Consider the following 16,650-nt stretch of genomic DNA (forward strand, 5'->3'; position numbering starts at 1 on the left):
CAATTCTGTTGTGATCCGTGGTGCCACTGGTTGTGGCAAAACCACTCAAGTGCCCCAGTACATCCCAGATCTCTCTTTTCTGCTTCCAGCCACCCTGCAATAATTGCTTTCACGAGGAGCAGTCAGGGCATGGGACCCCTTGTGTTTCAGCCACAAGGATCCTCTGCCAGCAAGAGGATCAGCCTAGGACACAACAAAATACACCTTTCAGGTGACATGAGGTGACTTGCTCTGGTGAGAACCCACCTGCAGAGCTGCCTCCAGCTCTGTGGCCCCACCATCAGGACACGGAGCTGCTGAATCGCCCCAAACCGGGCCAAGAGACACTTCCAAGCCAGAGTCCAAACCGTGGGTATCTGCTTTACTCAGCGCGCCGGGATCACTCCTCCTACCAGCGCACACCCTGGCACATAGCAAGTTACAATATATGGTAATACTTTATGCATATTCATGATTTTCCTTAGAAAAGGTGTGGTTATGCAAACTAAATCTTAGAATTATTATCATTAGCATAGGCGCAGGCGCAGTGCACCCTGGTGGCCGCACTGAGGAAGGCTCCGCATCCCCCTCCGTGCTCCTTTGATGAAGGCTGGACGTCTTCCTCGCCGTGCCCTTTTCACCTTTCCCCTCTAGGCATGGGCAGGCTCTTGTTAGCTGTTTCAGCGATTTCCTCACTGGTTTTAGCAAGTTCTGTCCTTCATTTTATGCAAGTTTTGATCCCTGTTTCTTGCCAAATTTCATCCTTCGCTTGTGGCTTAATATTTGCTAGCTTCTATACTGGTTATGATGCATCTTATTCTTGCCCAAGTATGCCTAGACACAGTGCTTTTAACCCTTTCAGGAGCGAGTCCAGAGAAGGCCTTGAGGATGCTCCATAGGCTGGAGCCCCTCTGCTCTGGAGACAAGGCTGGGAGAGCTGGGGGTGCTCAGCTTGGAGAAAGGAGGCTCAGGTGAGACCTCAGAGCCCTTGCAGTGCCTGAAGGGGCACAAGAGAGCTGGAGAGGAACTTGGGACAAGAGATGGAGGGACAGGACAAGGGGGAATAGTTTCCCACTGCCAGAGGGCAAGGTCAGATGGAATATTAGGAAGAAGTTCTTTCCTGTGAGGGTGGGCAGGCCCTGGCACAGGTTTCCCAGAGAAGCTGTGGCTGCCCCATCCATGAAGTGTCCAAGGCCAGGATGGACAGGGCTCTGAGCAACCTGGGATAGTGGAAGGTGTCCCTGCCCCTGGCAAGAGATGGAATAGGATAATTTTAAGGTCATCCCTTCTATGATTCTATGCCTTCCTAACCTGCATGACAGCATTCTGCACTGCCACATGGAGGTGCACAGATCAAAAAAAAAAAAGAGAAATACCTGCTTATTAGTGATCCAAAGCTTGCTGTTACAAAGGGATTTCTTTTTTTAATTTTGCATTAAGGTGTATAAACACAGAAATCGGACAGAAGCAGGATTTTACATGCACAGACAGTGTCCCAGTGACTCTGATGACCAGATACCAGCCTGAGCAATGATGGTGTCATACTGATGTTTAAACCCACAATGTAGTGTCCTTATGGAGAGGACAAAACACCATCCAGCTGAGAGGCAGTAGAGACAGATCTTCCTCCTTTCTAGGCAAAAGTTATCAGCCCTCTCCTCCAACTGGGAAAAATTTGCTTTTTTTTAATTAAACAATCGCAGTCAGTCCTGGAACATGCAGAGCTCCAGGGGAGCAGTATAAAATGTCAGGCCACACGTGCCCCAGCAAAGCCAGCCCTAACAGGAAGGAGCTTGGGCACATGGCCAGTTCCCTGAAAGAAATCGTGCCCATCATGTGGGGGATGTGTCACATGGCAGAGAATCCCAGCAAAGAAACCTCCAGGTGGACATGAAAGTGAACAACATCATACACGTGGCACTTGAGGATGTGGCTCAGTGGTGGACTCAGGAGTGTCAGGTTAATGGTTGGACCTGATGATCTTAGAGGTCCTTCTCAATGTAACAACTCCATAACTCCATGACTCCATGATCAGTCACCATTAGGCCACACAATGCTGTCCAGCTTGGCTTTGGCCTTGATGATGAACTCACTGGAGGCAGCAACAAGAGGAAGCCGTGGAGGTCCCATGGGAATGCCAGAAACAGAGGTCATCACAGCTTTAGTCTGTGCAACACCAAAACCTGGGCAGACAAAAGCAAAATCAGGACATTTGCAGACCACTTTCCTTCAAGCAGCCTCAATACAGGTGTCCAAAAAAGCAGCAGTATGGATTTTCTGTGTAATCCAGTGTCAACAAGGCTTCAAGCACTTCTTGGAAGTGAAAACAGGATAACTGAAAAGTTGTAACTGTGCTTGCAGACAGGAATGACACTGCAGTAAAAATTACACCCACTCACTACATTTATTCATAGGTAAGCATTCCCCAGTGCAGACTCAACAGAGCCAAGCCTTGGGAGTAGCAACATCCTGCTCTCTGCCCATAGCTCACGACTTCTTATGTACCTTTGGATATTTAGTGTTTGCCTCCTCATCTAAAGGCTAAAAAATAATGCAATTCCTCTGACTTTGAACCCAAGAAATACAACCAGGCTCTAAAGCTTGGTGAGATTCATCAGGGCTTGTGTATGTACAGGAAACCCACAGCAAACAGTTCTCTTCATTAAATGTCTGACATAATTTAATGTAAACATTTCCTGTCTGTTTCAGTCCCCCTAGACCACTCTGTTGGTTTTAATTGCTTTTTATATTTAAACTTGACATTGTTTCTAGAAATAATTCAATTCTAAAATGTTTGGCCTTCTACAGTCTTCAACAAAATTCCTGTTTAATTACAGCAAGGCAAGAGAGAGAAGTATGAGAGCTATTCTTCTACTAGGGCATCACCATTTCAGAAAATTACTGTAGAAATAAAGCTGGAAATGAGCTTTTGGAGATGAAAGGAAAAAAAAACCTAACAAAAAAATCAACCCACAGAAAGAGTCAAGATAAGAACAAGGGTAAATCACAGAGTCACAGCTTTAAACCTCTGAGATTTCACAGCAGAAGGAAGGAAGGGAGAGTGGAATCTGTCAGGGATGCTTGGTCAGCTCCCTTTGTTGAGCTCCCAACTGCTACTAAGTTGGGAAACAGCAGATGCAACAGTTTTTCACTGCAAAATCTTTCAGGAAGGAAGTTCTAAGAGTACAGCAACATGAGAGTTTGAGAAGCAGAAAGTTTGCACTTTTAAATATAGTGAGGGAAACAAGCAGCGTTTACTCAGTTTACTTACCCAGTTTGATGACAAAGTTGAGAAATTCCCCAGTAAGAAACTAGAAAAGACCAGCAGTAATTCATTAACACCCTCCAATTTGAAGGTGTAAAAGCATCTAAAGCTACTATGTTTATATTTTATATCATTGCTCACTTGCATGGATGAGATCAGAGTTGAAGGGTAAGTAGTTAAAAGGCAGTGAGTAATGGTCAAAAAAGTGAGGATGGATGAATAACCAAAAGGGAGGTCGAAGATGAAAGAATTTTTCTTTGATAAGAAAGAAAATGCCTCAGTATGGATGAGAGAAGCACATGGAGAACAGCCACAGAAAAGCTCAAAGACAAAGAAGGTTGCTCCCAGGGAGGCCTGGGAAGATGCTGTACCTGATACTGCTGTGCCAAGGCAAAGTCTGGCTTTGCAAAGGCTTGCAACATGAGATTGGTTTGTCGGCCCAAATAGTTGTATGTACTGTCAAAAAACCAAACCAAAAATAGAATTGGTAAATGCAAAGAAGGAACTTAAACCAGTGAAACAAAAGAAGTAACCACAGGCTTTTGTTGTTGACATTGTCATTATTATGAGAGAAATTAGTGGAATTTCTGTGGGGTGCAATCTAATGTCAAGCATCTGAAGTATGCCAAGCTCCATGGAAGAATTAAGAGAGCCGATTTCTCTTCCCAGTTCTTTCCAAATGGAACTGCTTTCCAAAACTAAAAATAAAAATACATCATGAGGCAATAAGGAAAGTCAATCACTTAATTTTCCAGTTGCTTGTTCATTTAATGGATTGCCTAGATGGGAACACAGGTATCACACAGTAATTCATCTCATCAGCCTGATATGAGGGGCTGAGGAGAAATTAGAAATTAAACTCAGCACAGCCCCTTTCCTCACAGACTGCTCATGTGAATTAACAATTTTAACCTCTCTGGGATTTGGTTCCTTACCCAAGGCAGATAGAAGTGATTACCTACTTCAAAAGTTGCCATGAGGATAAAAAGTACACTGAAACCTTTGGGTCAGCTTAGAAACCACAGCAATGATCACCCAAAGGAACATAATCTGAGATCCTGGGTTATATGACTGTCCCATCACTAGGACTGGGGCTAGACTGTGTGTCTGTTTGCCTCTGTATATCCCTATCCTGCAAAATCTTCCATTGCTGTGACTGAAAACAGTCAAGGAAATACGATGCAGATAGGGGAAGATAAAACAGCACAGTGTATGTGTGAGGGGAAGGAGTCCAAGACATACTGACCTTCCAACTGCTCCATTTGCCCCTAGTGCCAGTGCAGCCAACAGTTGCTAGTTTGGGGTGGAGGGAGAAAAAAAAAAGTAAAAAAAAATTACTTCATGTAATAAAATAAAGGGAAAAAAGGGGTGGAGAGAGGGAGCAGCAAAACTGCCTTGCACTGAGTGTCCAGGGTTACTTCTTCCCCAAGGCTGAAGCAAGAGAGTACCTTAGAAGAAATTACTTTTAAGAGAAGCTTCTTACCTCATCCACCCCATAAAGAAATTCAAACTCCCCTCTTTCATTCTTGTGTATGCACTGTGCCAGGTCCAAGAGGTCTGTGTCACTGAACTTCACACCCTGGAAGGTGGGGATCTGCGCTTTTATGCCATCCAGCAACTCTTCCACACGAACTGTGCACAAGAGCAATCTCATATGAGGGAACACAGGCCTCTTCTGGGACAGTTCCCTGCCTTGTCCCCAAGAGAAAGACTTCATATTTTACAAGTTGTTCACTTTCAGCCTAAGCCCAGTAAACTATACAGCTCTAAAACAATGAGTAAGACAGAGTAAGACACTTCTACTAGATCAGAAAAAGTTTAGGAATGAACCAGCAACAACACATTTAAGACTAAATATAAATCCATGCTTTCAGAAGCACCATATAACCTGCTTTCCAGAGCAAATCACCAAAGATCTGTACTCTGTACTTACTCTTCACACCTGTCAGAGGAGGAATGTGATAGTAATAAAATGGCACCTCAGGGGCTTCAGATGCAACCTTCTGCATGAAAGCAACCAGCTCATCTAGAAGGAAACCAGCAGGGATCCCATAAGAGAAGGAGATCATCCACAGGGAGACACAGTTCAGATTCACAGCATGGGGGCTGTGGAGAGGCCTCAGCTTGTGCACATACACAGCAAGTCATACAAAACCCTTCACAAGTCATGAAACATTAAATGTGATATAAATCAGGGGAGGACCCTTAAGAAAGCCAAAGAGAGTATTTCTTTTAAACCAAACCAGTTTCAGTAGCTCCCACTCATTCTCTTACAGGTGTAACTCAGGCATGCTCTCACATGTGCCAGATCTGTGTGCCAAGTGACCTCAGCAGGATCCCTTGTGTGCAACAGAGGACAAGGGATCAAGTTCACGTTCACCTCCCTGGGGTATGGTGCTTTCACATGAACATTTCCATTCAGAATTCATTCAGACAACTTCTAATATTTATTTTACAACCCTCCACTGCATGTGGTTCTTTTATGTCATTGTCAGGATCTTAAGGACAAAATACTCAGTTTGCAAGTTTTGAGGTAACCTTAGACAGAACCAAACCTGATCACCTCAGTAACAAGAGCCACACCTGTGTATCAGCAGTTGCTCAGCTTGGTCAGTGCCCAGCAAGGGTCACCATGGAACCAGCTGCTTCCTAGTGTGGCCCAGATCAAGCATGAACACCAAACTATCCATTCAGAACACAGACTAGTTAACTAGACCATTCTTTCCAAAAGCAATTCTTCTTCTTACAAAAGGCTAACAAAATACATCCCAAAAGACATCCTTCCCATTTCTTACCAGGATAATTCTGCTATCTCTCCTCTTTAAAAAATGCTTCTTGCAGGTTTTGCTTTTCCATTACAGTTGTGCAAACATTACTATCAGAATATTTTCCTAAGAAAGCACATTACATTCATCCTTTATCTATGACCAAAAGGCCTCAGCAATCACATCTACTCACCTTTGTTTGTGGGTTTGAAGAAGAAGGGGGCTATGACAGCAATGCCATCAGCACCTATGGCTGCTGCATGTCTTGCCTATAAAAGACAGAGTGGAAAGTATCTGAAGGTACATCTGCTTCTATTTATCACACACAGAGTGAAAAATATATACACACCAGCTCTTGGCACTCTGGCAGATTCAGTGCTCCCACATGAATGATCACATGGTCCAATCTGCACAAAAAAAAACAAATTCAGAAGATTTTGGGGAGGTTTCAGTGATGGTGAACTACCAGGCTGCCAAAATTACTTGCTTCAGCCCAGGCAGCCACAGAAGAAGAACCCAAAAAGAGAGTTGAGCCTGGATTGACCTGATGACCAGAAACATGGATTAATGCTGACAGGGACAAGTGCTGGTGGAAGAAAGAAAACACATTTGTAAACATGATTCACGTGGGACTTCTTGCTGTAGTGCTTGCAAGGCTTTCAGGAGGGATGAATATTAGTATTTTATTAGGAAATTTGAAATCAAGACATAAAGGATTTAAGGGGAGGCTGGGAATTGTAAAGGAAATCAAAGTATATCTTTACTTTCTAAACCTATTTCTCTGCAAACCTACCAGAAGAGTTCAACCTCACAACAGCACCTTTGACAGCTTGTCTGATCCTACTAAGGGAATCCTCCATGCTCCAGTCCATCAACCCCACTGCTGGTTTTTCTCCTTTTTATCCATAGGAGACATGGATATAAAGGCCATGATCCTTCACCCCAGTTTATTTCTCCTCACTATCCTTCTCCCCCAAAACACCTCCTCCTCTGCACATCCTCTGACCCAGCATCCAAAAGAAAGGCAGCAGTGAGGGGTACAAGGCTGTGACTGGATACAAGAAAGGGAGAATGAAGCTGCAATTGGATACACAGCTGCAGATCCAGATTGAATTCTTTCTTCTGTTACTAATTTTGTACCTTTAGGGCATGTCACACCTCAGCTTCAGTCACACCAAATAATGTAATACATTAAAAGGCCAAGCCCTTTCTCATCCCCCCCCTCTCAGTGTACCAAAGAGAAGGACTCTCACAAGCTCTCTAAGCAGCAGGAACACACACCAGCTAACTGGCAGTGGCAAGAGGCAAAAACACACTTCTGTGACAAAGGAGCCAGGGAACAAAGCCCAGCAACACAATACTAAAAAAAAAAAAAAAAAAGCATCAGCACACTTCATTTTGCAATCAGGCATTATTATAACATAGATCTGAACCCCCATTCCCTCTCAGTTACTTACTTGTCTTTTCCCTGGCACATCCATTCTTCTGCCAACTGCTTCCTCTCCTGGATGCTAAGGGATAGGCCTTCTCCTGTTGTGCCATTCACTGTTTCAACACAACAAAACACAACACACTGGCTGAGGCCTCATCTACACACATTGGTTTCACTGAAGACAAGAACTAACATTTTTTATTTGGGAAGAATCATTCAGATCAGTCTTCTCTGTCAACACAACATTATCCATTCATCTTTGGGAACATCACCTTATGAAGGCACCTTATTTTATCCCGCACAGAAATGGGGTGTGGGCAAAACCAGGGGCAAAACCAGATACCTGCAGTCTCTCCATTGGAGAGTATAAATGGCCAGGATGATCCCACATCCACATTCCTTCCCACTACAGCTCCTATTAGGTAAGATATCACAGGATTCCCATCCAGGTAAAAGGGCTGTAACACAGTTTCTATCACTTACCAAAAACATTCTTCACATTCTGCTCATTTACCAGATAATCCACGTACTGACGAATCACTGGGAGGTTAATTTTTCTGCAATAAAAGGAACCATTAAGCCCCCACCCACAGTTATTTTAAACTTAGTGATTAAGAAACCAAAAAAAACCCTCATGTATTTTGAAGCCCTGGTTTTGCACACACACAGATTACCCAGAGGTAAGAAACTCCTGACATCTGTTTAACATCTGAGGGTAGCAGCTCAGCCTTGAATTCTCTCTTGCAGTTTCTCTTCCTCCTGACAAGTAGTTCGGTGTTCCAAACTTTTATTGGGAATTGCTGCAGCCTTGTCACAGCAAAGAACTTTTTTGGGATATATGGGAGAACAGGAGACACTAAAACCTCTTCCTCTTTTGAGGGAAACAGGAGTCCTCTCGAGAGCACAAAGTTATTTGTGCAAGTGCTGGCAAATGGTTAAACTGCTGGATGTTATAACTGCTGGATACAGAGAGGGAACGGCATCCGCTGGATGTGACTTTGACCTCTCTCTCTCTCATTAAAGGATGAGGAGAGCAACAGAATTCCCTGGCAAGAGGGGAAGGAGAACTCTTGGGTTATCTTCTATGCAAGACAAACTTATTTTGTTTACTAGTGTATAATATTTCACTGTTGTTTTCATTTGTCAAAAATACAGACCAAACCTGGAAGTCAATTCTGATGTCTTGATAGGTTTTACACAACATTCAAAATTCCATAGATGCCTTCCCAGAACATATCTGACAAGGACCATGCAGTCCAGGCAGAGGGCTCAGGTCACTAAATACTATGTTGCAATAAATTTGGGTCATAAAAAAAAAATCAGAAACAAGTTTCCTTTAAAGCAAGAATCAAAGCAGTGACTGCAATTGAATGAGTTCCCTGACTGGGATGGAGCCTTATTTTTCAGCTCATAAAGTAAAGTTCACTTTTGGAGACCTGTACTAGCAAATCTCCACTGTGTCTCTCAAAAGCATGCACAGATCCTGAGACACCCCCCACAAGAGCTCAGGGTTCTCTACTGACTCCAAACAACTCAGTCTTGCAACATCAAAATGCAGTGAGAAGGCTTCTGTTTGCCATGCCTGCTCTGAAGAAAGCTGAATTTCAAGTTTCAATTTGATGTTATTTTCAAAACTGTGCTGTCCTTGCAGTATTTTCTTCAAGTTTAGACTAACTTCATGCACTCATACACACATGACTGCATGCATGACTTAGCTCAGATAGAGAGAAGTCTAAAAGGCCTTCGGATTCTGACAATTATTTTCTAACTCTCGAGAGCTCTTTGTAACTAGGACTGCAATTTTCCTTAACAAATGTGAAAACACTGCAATGCTTTACACGTGTAACTGTACTATGATTTAATTTGCACCTACAAAGCAACAGGAAAGGAGAGAGACTGATCCAAAGGAGACTGATCCAAACTCAGAGCCATAGTACTTGCTGGCAACAGAAGGAAGCAGAGACAGAGGAATCTAACTCTGGGACCAATTTAGTAGTTCCTCCAATCCCATCAGAGATTGATTTTAAAAATAAAAAAAAAAAAAAAAAAAAAAAAAGGCAAGAAAGCAAGCAGATCAGTTCCAAATAAGAAAGAAGGAAAATAGGGGTGGAAGGAAACAATAAACAGTGCAACTTCGACAGCTCACCCATCCGGAGTCATTGGAGTGATGGTAGCAGCTACGAGACCCTTTAACTTCTTTCGGGGTGCCATTGAGCTGTTTGGGGAAAAGGGAATAACCGGGATTACCGTCTCTGTTCAAGCGTTTCTGTGGAAGGGTACAGCCGCCGCGGGCTGTGCAGCCGAGCCCGCCGGGCAGCAGGGCGGCTCTGCAGGGACCGGCCCCAGCCATTCCCAGGGACGGGCTGCGGGGGCTCTGCCCCGGCTCCCCCTCACCTCGGGCGCCGCCACAGCCGCGGCCGTGCGGGGACGAGCAGGCGGCAGGAGGCGGGGACAGCGCCGGGGACAGCGGCAGCAGCTGACGGCGGCACAGCCGGCCCTGCTCAGCCCAGCCCAGCCGCGCCTCCTCATCAGTCCAGCCCAGCTCCATCCAGCCCGGCCTTGCCCAGCCCAGCCCCTGCCTGCCCCGCAGCCCCCCCGTGGCCCCTCAGCACAGCCGCGACCCCCAGGGGCTCCTACTGCCCATGCTTCGTGCAAGAGATGAGGCTGGTTTGTTTCATCCGTAATTATCTGCAGACTTCAAGATAAAAATTAAAAAAATGAACCTTTAAATATTAATAAATAACAGGATGGAGACAAACAAAATCTTGGAATGATTTGGGTTGGAAGGGACCTTAAAAGGTCAGCCAGTGCCACCCGCAGCCATGGGCAGGGACACCTTCCACGACCCCAGGTTGCTCCAAGCCCCATCCAGCCTGGCCTTGGACACTGCCAGGGATCCAGGGGCAGCCACAGCTTCTCTGGGCATCCTGTGCCAGGGCCTGCCCACCCTCATGTTGTTGTTATCAGATTTCTAAAGTCCATACTTCTTTGGTGTATTCTCATGGCTGCAGATCTTCACTGGCTCCTTCTGCTGCATGCTGCTCTCTCTCAGGTCAGGGCTCCTCCAAGGCTCTCCCTGACTGGCTAACCCATCCCCTTTTATCCCGGTCATCTTCATTGGTTACAGCTGCAGCCCAATTAAGGACATTACAGCTGCAGCCCATCAAGGGTAACCAGGACCTCTGGGGCAAAGCCTCTATACACATATTCTAATACAATTCCTCTACTATATTTCCCCCTTTTCTTTTACTCAAGTTAACAGTTGTACAGATGTTCAATTACAATACATACATTTCTTCATGACTCACAGGCCATGTACAACACACATAGCTCCTTGCTCAAAGGCCACACTCTTTCACAGCTCTTTGACTCAAAGGCTATGTTCTGTCACAGCTCTTGGCTGCCAGAGCTCTCGGCTGTCTTAGCTTCTGTTAACTATCACATCAGGGTCACCAATTGTAGTTGATCTATTATTTCTCTAGAGTCCATAATGATATTCTCAGATTTCTAACATCCATACTTCTTTGGTGTATTCTCATGGCTGCAGATCTTCACTGACTCCTTCTGCTTCATGCTGTTCTCTCTCAGGTAAGAGCTCCGCCAAGGCTCTCCCTGACTGGCTATCCCGCCCCCTTTTATCCCAGTCATCTTCATTGGTTACAGCTGCAGCCCAATTAAGGACATTGCAGCTGCAGCCCATCAAGGGCAACTGGGACCTCTGGGGCAAAGCCTCTATACAGATATTCTAATACAATTCCTCTACTATACCCTCACACGGAGAAAGCTCTTCCAAATATCTCACCTAATGTCCTCACAACCCTGCTGAGCTGCTGGAAGCACTCCCAATAACAGTGCAGTGTCCCTGCTCTGGGACACACAGACAGATCCATGTCCCTGTGTGAGAAAGGTAAATGGAGCTCAGGCTTTCTGCTCCTGCCATGCAGCCCAACATGGTTTTACCAGATGTGTGTCCATTGTGGAGTGTGGGCTCCATGGCAGTCATGCACAGCACAGTCCTCCCCATCCCACCAGAACTGCAAATCTGCTCCCAGCAGACCTGACCAGCAGACTACGAGCATCCCCTAAGACAAGGTACTGCCCTGAACAGATTCATAGCAATAAACGTCCAAAAGATATTTTATTTCAGTGTGTACTTTCAGATCTTCCATTAGAGCGTGTTTTTGAAAGCAGCCTGTGCCTGCAGAGAGAACAATCCCCTGTTGTGTGATTCAGGAGCACATTTTCCATGGATTCACATAATAACCTCAGGAGTTTGGGGCTGTGGTATTCCTCCTCCACCCCAAAATATGCTCACCGTGGGCTGTTTGCATGCAGAGATCACTCTCTGGGTTTCTGCCTTATTAACAGCTCCTTACAAAGTACATATATTTCCCTTTTCTTAGAGGGTCATCTTGATCTTTCAGAAATCCCCTTTCTCTACACTCTTCCATCCCCACAGGTAATTTCTCTTTCTCCAGGCTCAATAATTCCATCTTTTGCAACCTTTTCCACCTCCCCAAAGCACCAGTGTGTTTCTGGAAGTTCACAGACAGTGCTCTACAGAGCCATTTAGAGGAAGTCCTCAAGATTTCCTGAGTATTTTAATGCAGTTTTAGTGCTACCTCATGGAGTTGACAGCACAGGAGAGAAGCTTCACAGTAGCCTGGAGAGGTTTAGAGCTACTTAGAACCCTGTAGGAGTCAGAGACTGGCATAAAAGGGTTTTAGAGCTGTTTGGAGCTCCTCAGAGGAATTTTAAAGCCGCCTGAGGAGTTGAGAGTTGTACAGTAGACATTCAGAGGCATTTTAGATGCATTTAAAGACATATTAGTGCTGCTTACAGCAATACAAAGCAGCTTTAGATCAGTTTAGGGGAGCTCTGAGGTGCTGAGAAGAGGTTTAGAAGAGCTAAAGGAGTTTAGTGCTTTACAAGAGTTCTGGCACATTTCACAGGACTTTAGAGCTGCTTAGAACAGTCTATAGGAAGTTTACATCAGCTCAGAGTGATTTTAGAGGGTTTCAGAAGAGTTTTAGCACTGTCTCCAAGCAGGAATTCCAGAACCGCACAAGAGTTCTAGAGCAGTTGCAAGAAAACTGGGAAGGGCTTGAGATCTATTTTGAAGCATTTTACTGCTACTTTAAGCATTGTGTTCACACTTCTCAGCACCTCAGAGCTGAGAAGTTTCCTTCAGTCTTTTTGTTGCTGCTGTATTAACTTTTCCATTACTTTCCAATACACTGACTACAACTTACCACCCCTGAACTTTACTTCTACTTCCCCCAAATCACAGTTCTCTCTACATATACAGAGAAAATTCAATATCCATGAGGTCAGTATTTATTTTGATTTTTGCATATTTAGACTGAGAGCAGAGCAAATATAGGTATCTAGGTAGATACATACATACATAGATACAAGTGTGTGTATGTATGTATCATACATACAAATGTATGTATTTTTGACATCCAAACTATCACATTTCTCAAGGGGACTTCTGGTTTGGTATAATTACACTACAGTCTTGCCTCTTTGTCTCTGCAACAAACAAATGTATCCAGATGTAATTTTCTTTCAAAGACAGACTCGAGGCTATTTCCAGAGAAATATGAAGTACTGAAGCCTAAATGAAAATTCAGAAAGACAGTACCTGTTAAAGTGATGAAATTCTCTTAAGTACCATCATGGCTGGCTAGTATTCAGAAGCACATAATCTGGGGAGTTGATGTGATGTCATTATCTATGTATGTATGTATCTACCTACCTACATTTACTCTGCTCTCAATCTAAATGTGCAAAAATCAAAATAAATACTTATCTCCTGGATATAAATTTTTTCTTTTAAATCATTAAGTTTGCTGTTGATTCTACCTGAAAACTTGCCAGTTTAACTGTTCTAGACTTAAGCATAACCTGGAGGATTTTCCTAACTTAGCATGTTCTTAACAGTCTTACACAGACATTCCCTGACAGGGGCTCAGAACTATAGGCTCTTCTCTTTAAAGTCCCATCCAACACAAACAGTTCTGTGATTCTCTGAGTCAGGTTGCTGTGTCTGTCACATAAAAGATGTTTTAACATGCCAAGTTATTAATTTTTTAGATGTTAAAGTGCTTTCCCATTACCAGTCAACAAGAGCATAATCCAATTTATGTCTCTGGAAATAGAAAGAACTGTCAGGGTGCACTGGAGCCGAAGTGACCACTGGCAACCAAGAGAGGATCAGGGATGTTCCTCTTGAAGGAAAGCTCACCTCTGAACGCAGCCAACAGTGCCACCTGGTGCAGAGTGCAGCACTGGCTCATTCTGGGAACACACAGGAAGAGAGAGCAGGTTCTTGAAGAATCCATCTCTGAAGGCCTTACTCACATCATCTAAAGAACAGAAGCGCCCATCAAAACCCCACACCCACTACCAATAACCCACTGTTAGACGAGAGGAGAGTTCTGATATGAACCACATTCATGCCAGTAAGATAAGGAAGAAGCTTAGGAGATAAACCCTCAGTTCCAGTTCCTCTTCATGCCTTTTTGGAAGTGGAAATTATTTTAAGGAAAGTATTTCCTTTAACATATTAATCCCTACTCTCTGGGCCGGTTTGCATCATGTCTGGATGTTCTCAGGTTCCTGGGACTACACAGGGAAATCCTGAGCTCTCAAGGGCAATTTTTGCATATTAGGGGCTTTTTCAGACATGTGGGGCTGCTCCCACAATTTCAGAACCCCTCAGCAGAGTCAAGAGCTTAACTCAGGTCCTTGACAGAGGAGCTGCCAGGTGGTCTCAGTCCATGCAGCATACAGACTGGAGTAGGCTGAGAATGAGAGAGAAAGGGATAGAGGAAGGGAAGAAGGAGGCCAAAGCAGGTAAAGAAAAAGAGAAGGAAAAGATCACTTTAAAACTCTCGGAAGGGGGATCAAAGCAAGAAAATGCAGAGCCCATTGTGTTTCTGCCCAAGCAGCTGTTGCCTCTTCAGAGCTGTATTGCAAATAAGGTGTATTCTGTCACAGTTTAGGCTTAAGTCCCTTCTAAACTATTTAAAAAAGCAAAACCAGCAATGCAATAAATTTGTGTCAAGACTTTTTACTAGCAAGCACTGTTACCTCTTTCCCTTTATGAGATATTCCTATCTTGAAGATAAAAACTTACCTTCATGTTCTTGTTTCTGAGATGAATCTTTCCATAACAGAATGTGGATGAATTTGTAGGGGAAGATGAATTAATTTCCTCTCAGCAATCAGAGAGGACTGGAAGTTTCTGTGGATCTAGGAACCTTCTTTCACTGGCTAAAGTTTGCTGAGACAATTGCTTGTGGAGTTCAGTTTCTAGCTAGATCCCAGAACAGATCCATATTAAAATAAGCCTTATTGTAGAAACAATCCAGTGAATAAAGCAGTATATAAAGCTGAAATAGCTTCTCTCTGGGCTCCATGCACAGAAGACAGGAAGGTTTAGGAATGTTTTTCATGGCTGCTGGAAGCAAGGATTCATTTAAGATTAATTCCCCAAACCTAGAATGTTTCAAAATGTGAGCTTCAGCAGGGAACTCTTGGAAAATGCCGAGTCAGGAGTGCTCTGGAGTGGTGTTTGGTGTAGGAAGCTTTTTATTTGGTCAAGAGCAGCCAGTTCCATGTTTTCTCTGATGAAGTGAGCACAGAATCACTCATTCAGCAAGATTTAGGCAACTATGTCACTGAGTAAGCAGGAGATGCAGTAGTTTCACATCATTTGTAATGAACTAGCTGGAATCAGGCAGAAATGTGGACAAAATCCCCACACACATTGCCAGAAAGCAGATGACTTCTGGCTGAAGGTGAATCCAATAGTAACAAACTCCCCTGCTGATATAAAATGTGTAGGTCAGAGCACAAGGTCTAAATACCACCTCACTGCAGTTATGGCATAGATTTCCTTTCCACAATTCCTAAGGATAATAAGGAACCTCCTTGGAACAGTACTATAGTACATTCAACTGCTTCTTTAGAGGATGGTGTGTTTCTGCTTGTTCATTTTCCATGCTGGGACTGAGAATATGTGGAGGCTCTCTTTACAGCAAGGAGGTAAGAGGCTTCTTTTAGGAGCTGAATTTGCAGCAAACCACAATTCATCTAACAACATATATGGACACTTCTACTGCCCTGGACAGTAACTACAGTAATATCACATGCTCAACTCCTTTGCTGTGAAGTGAGGTTTCTGCACCATCATATGAGCATATGTTTACAAAAGTAAAGGCCATTTATATGTGGAGAGACCCAGTTCTTTTAAATTAAAATAATTGTCAAAGATTCTCTGACAAGCTCAAGCAGCAATGCAAAACTGCTTGGAGCTTTGTGTTGAGACCACTTGATAAAAAATGTGAGTGGCCTCACATCCCTGTCTGCCCCTCACACCCTCATTCTTCATATCACACTACAGACTTGTCAGCTACAAGAGTATGACTCAGAGTTATCATTAACCCCACTGTAAAAACACACTTTTTTCCTGGGTTCCTGCAGTCCTGACACAATTAGGACAGTGGAAAAGATTCCTGCTTGTGCACACAGTCTGTGCTTGCCTCTAGGGATAAAGGTACCTTAGAACACAACTGCATCCATGTGACAGCAGCAGTTGTAGTACTGCCACACAGCAGATGGAAGCAGTTTTGCTGTGGAGAATGTTGCTCAAGGTCTTGTTACACAGAGGAAAAGTGGAAATCACAAGTGATCATATCACAGGTTTGTCCTTGTCCTTATCCAATCAATGTTGTTACTTAAGTACCAGTTCATTACAGTGCTCCTGCCCAGATAAAGACAGTAAAATTAAGGTACAAACCACATACCTTTATCTGCTTGTGCCCTCATCCCTGCTCCTTAAGGCAAGGGAACAGAAAAACATTGCTTTGTTAGCTTTCTAGAAAATGCCAGCCAAGTCCCAGACACATACTTATGACATTACACAGAGGTCAAAAGTCACAGAGCCTTTGGGACTTAATGGCTGCTGTGTACTTGGATTTTCCTCTGTTTGGAGGTACTAGTGAGAATGTGGGTCAGGTTGCACCATAATCCCATCCCCATTCTCTAAGTTTTGGAATGTATATAAACAGAATACATGTCCCCATGCCTGCCCTACTGTCTCATGCAGCTGTTGACATGTTCTCTCAATGTTTATGTGTAAAAACAAGTGCTGGAAAACAACCTCTTGGGAAAACACTGGGGATTGTTCTCCAGCCTGG

General features: G+C 43.9%; 1 protein-coding gene across 2 annotated transcripts; it reads right to left on the minus strand.

The window, feature by feature from the left end:
• Positions 1-1,359: 1,359 nt before the first annotated feature.
• On the minus strand, positions 1,360-13,764 carry NPL (N-acetylneuraminate pyruvate lyase). Of its 2 annotated transcripts, none has more exons than XM_036388295.2 (12): positions 13,692-13,764; positions 9,588-9,656; positions 7,925-7,998; positions 7,467-7,554; positions 6,359-6,416; positions 6,203-6,278; positions 5,178-5,270; positions 4,728-4,876; positions 4,491-4,537; positions 3,616-3,700; positions 3,251-3,290; positions 1,360-2,162 (listed from the first exon to the last, which is right to left on the minus strand). In XM_036388295.2, the coding sequence occupies exons 2-12, from the start codon at positions 9,650-9,652 to the stop codon at positions 2,011-2,013; spliced, it is 927 nt and encodes a 308-aa protein (XP_036244188.1). In that variant the 5' UTR covers positions 9,653-9,656; positions 13,692-13,764; the 3' UTR covers positions 1,360-2,010. The 2 variants fall into 2 exon arrangements, with proteins under 2 accessions (XP_036244188.1, XP_036244187.1); XM_036388294.1 differs by lacking the exon at positions 13,692-13,764 and adding an exon at positions 9,836-9,900.
• Positions 13,765-16,650: the final 2,886 nt, after the last annotated feature.

Source organism: Molothrus ater, chromosome 9 (genome assembly GCF_012460135.2).
Source record: "Molothrus ater isolate BHLD 08-10-18 breed brown headed cowbird chromosome 9, BPBGC_Mater_1.1, whole genome shotgun sequence".
Lineage (NCBI taxonomy): Eukaryota > Metazoa > Chordata > Aves > Passeriformes > Icteridae > Molothrus > Molothrus ater.

Coding starts and splice junctions, on each gene's coding strand:
- NPL (XM_036388295.2), bottom strand. CDS start 9,652: ATGGCACCCCGAAAGAAGTTAAAGGGTCTCGTAGCTGCTACCATCACT. Junction 6,417..7,466: donor ATGTGCCAGGGAAAAGACAA/GTAAGTAACTGA, acceptor TTTTTTGTGCAG/ATTGGACCATGTGATCATTC. Junction 4,538..4,727: donor TTCTTTATGGGGTGGATGAG/GTAAGAAGCTTC, acceptor ACCCCAAACTAG/CAACTGTTGGCTGCACTGGC.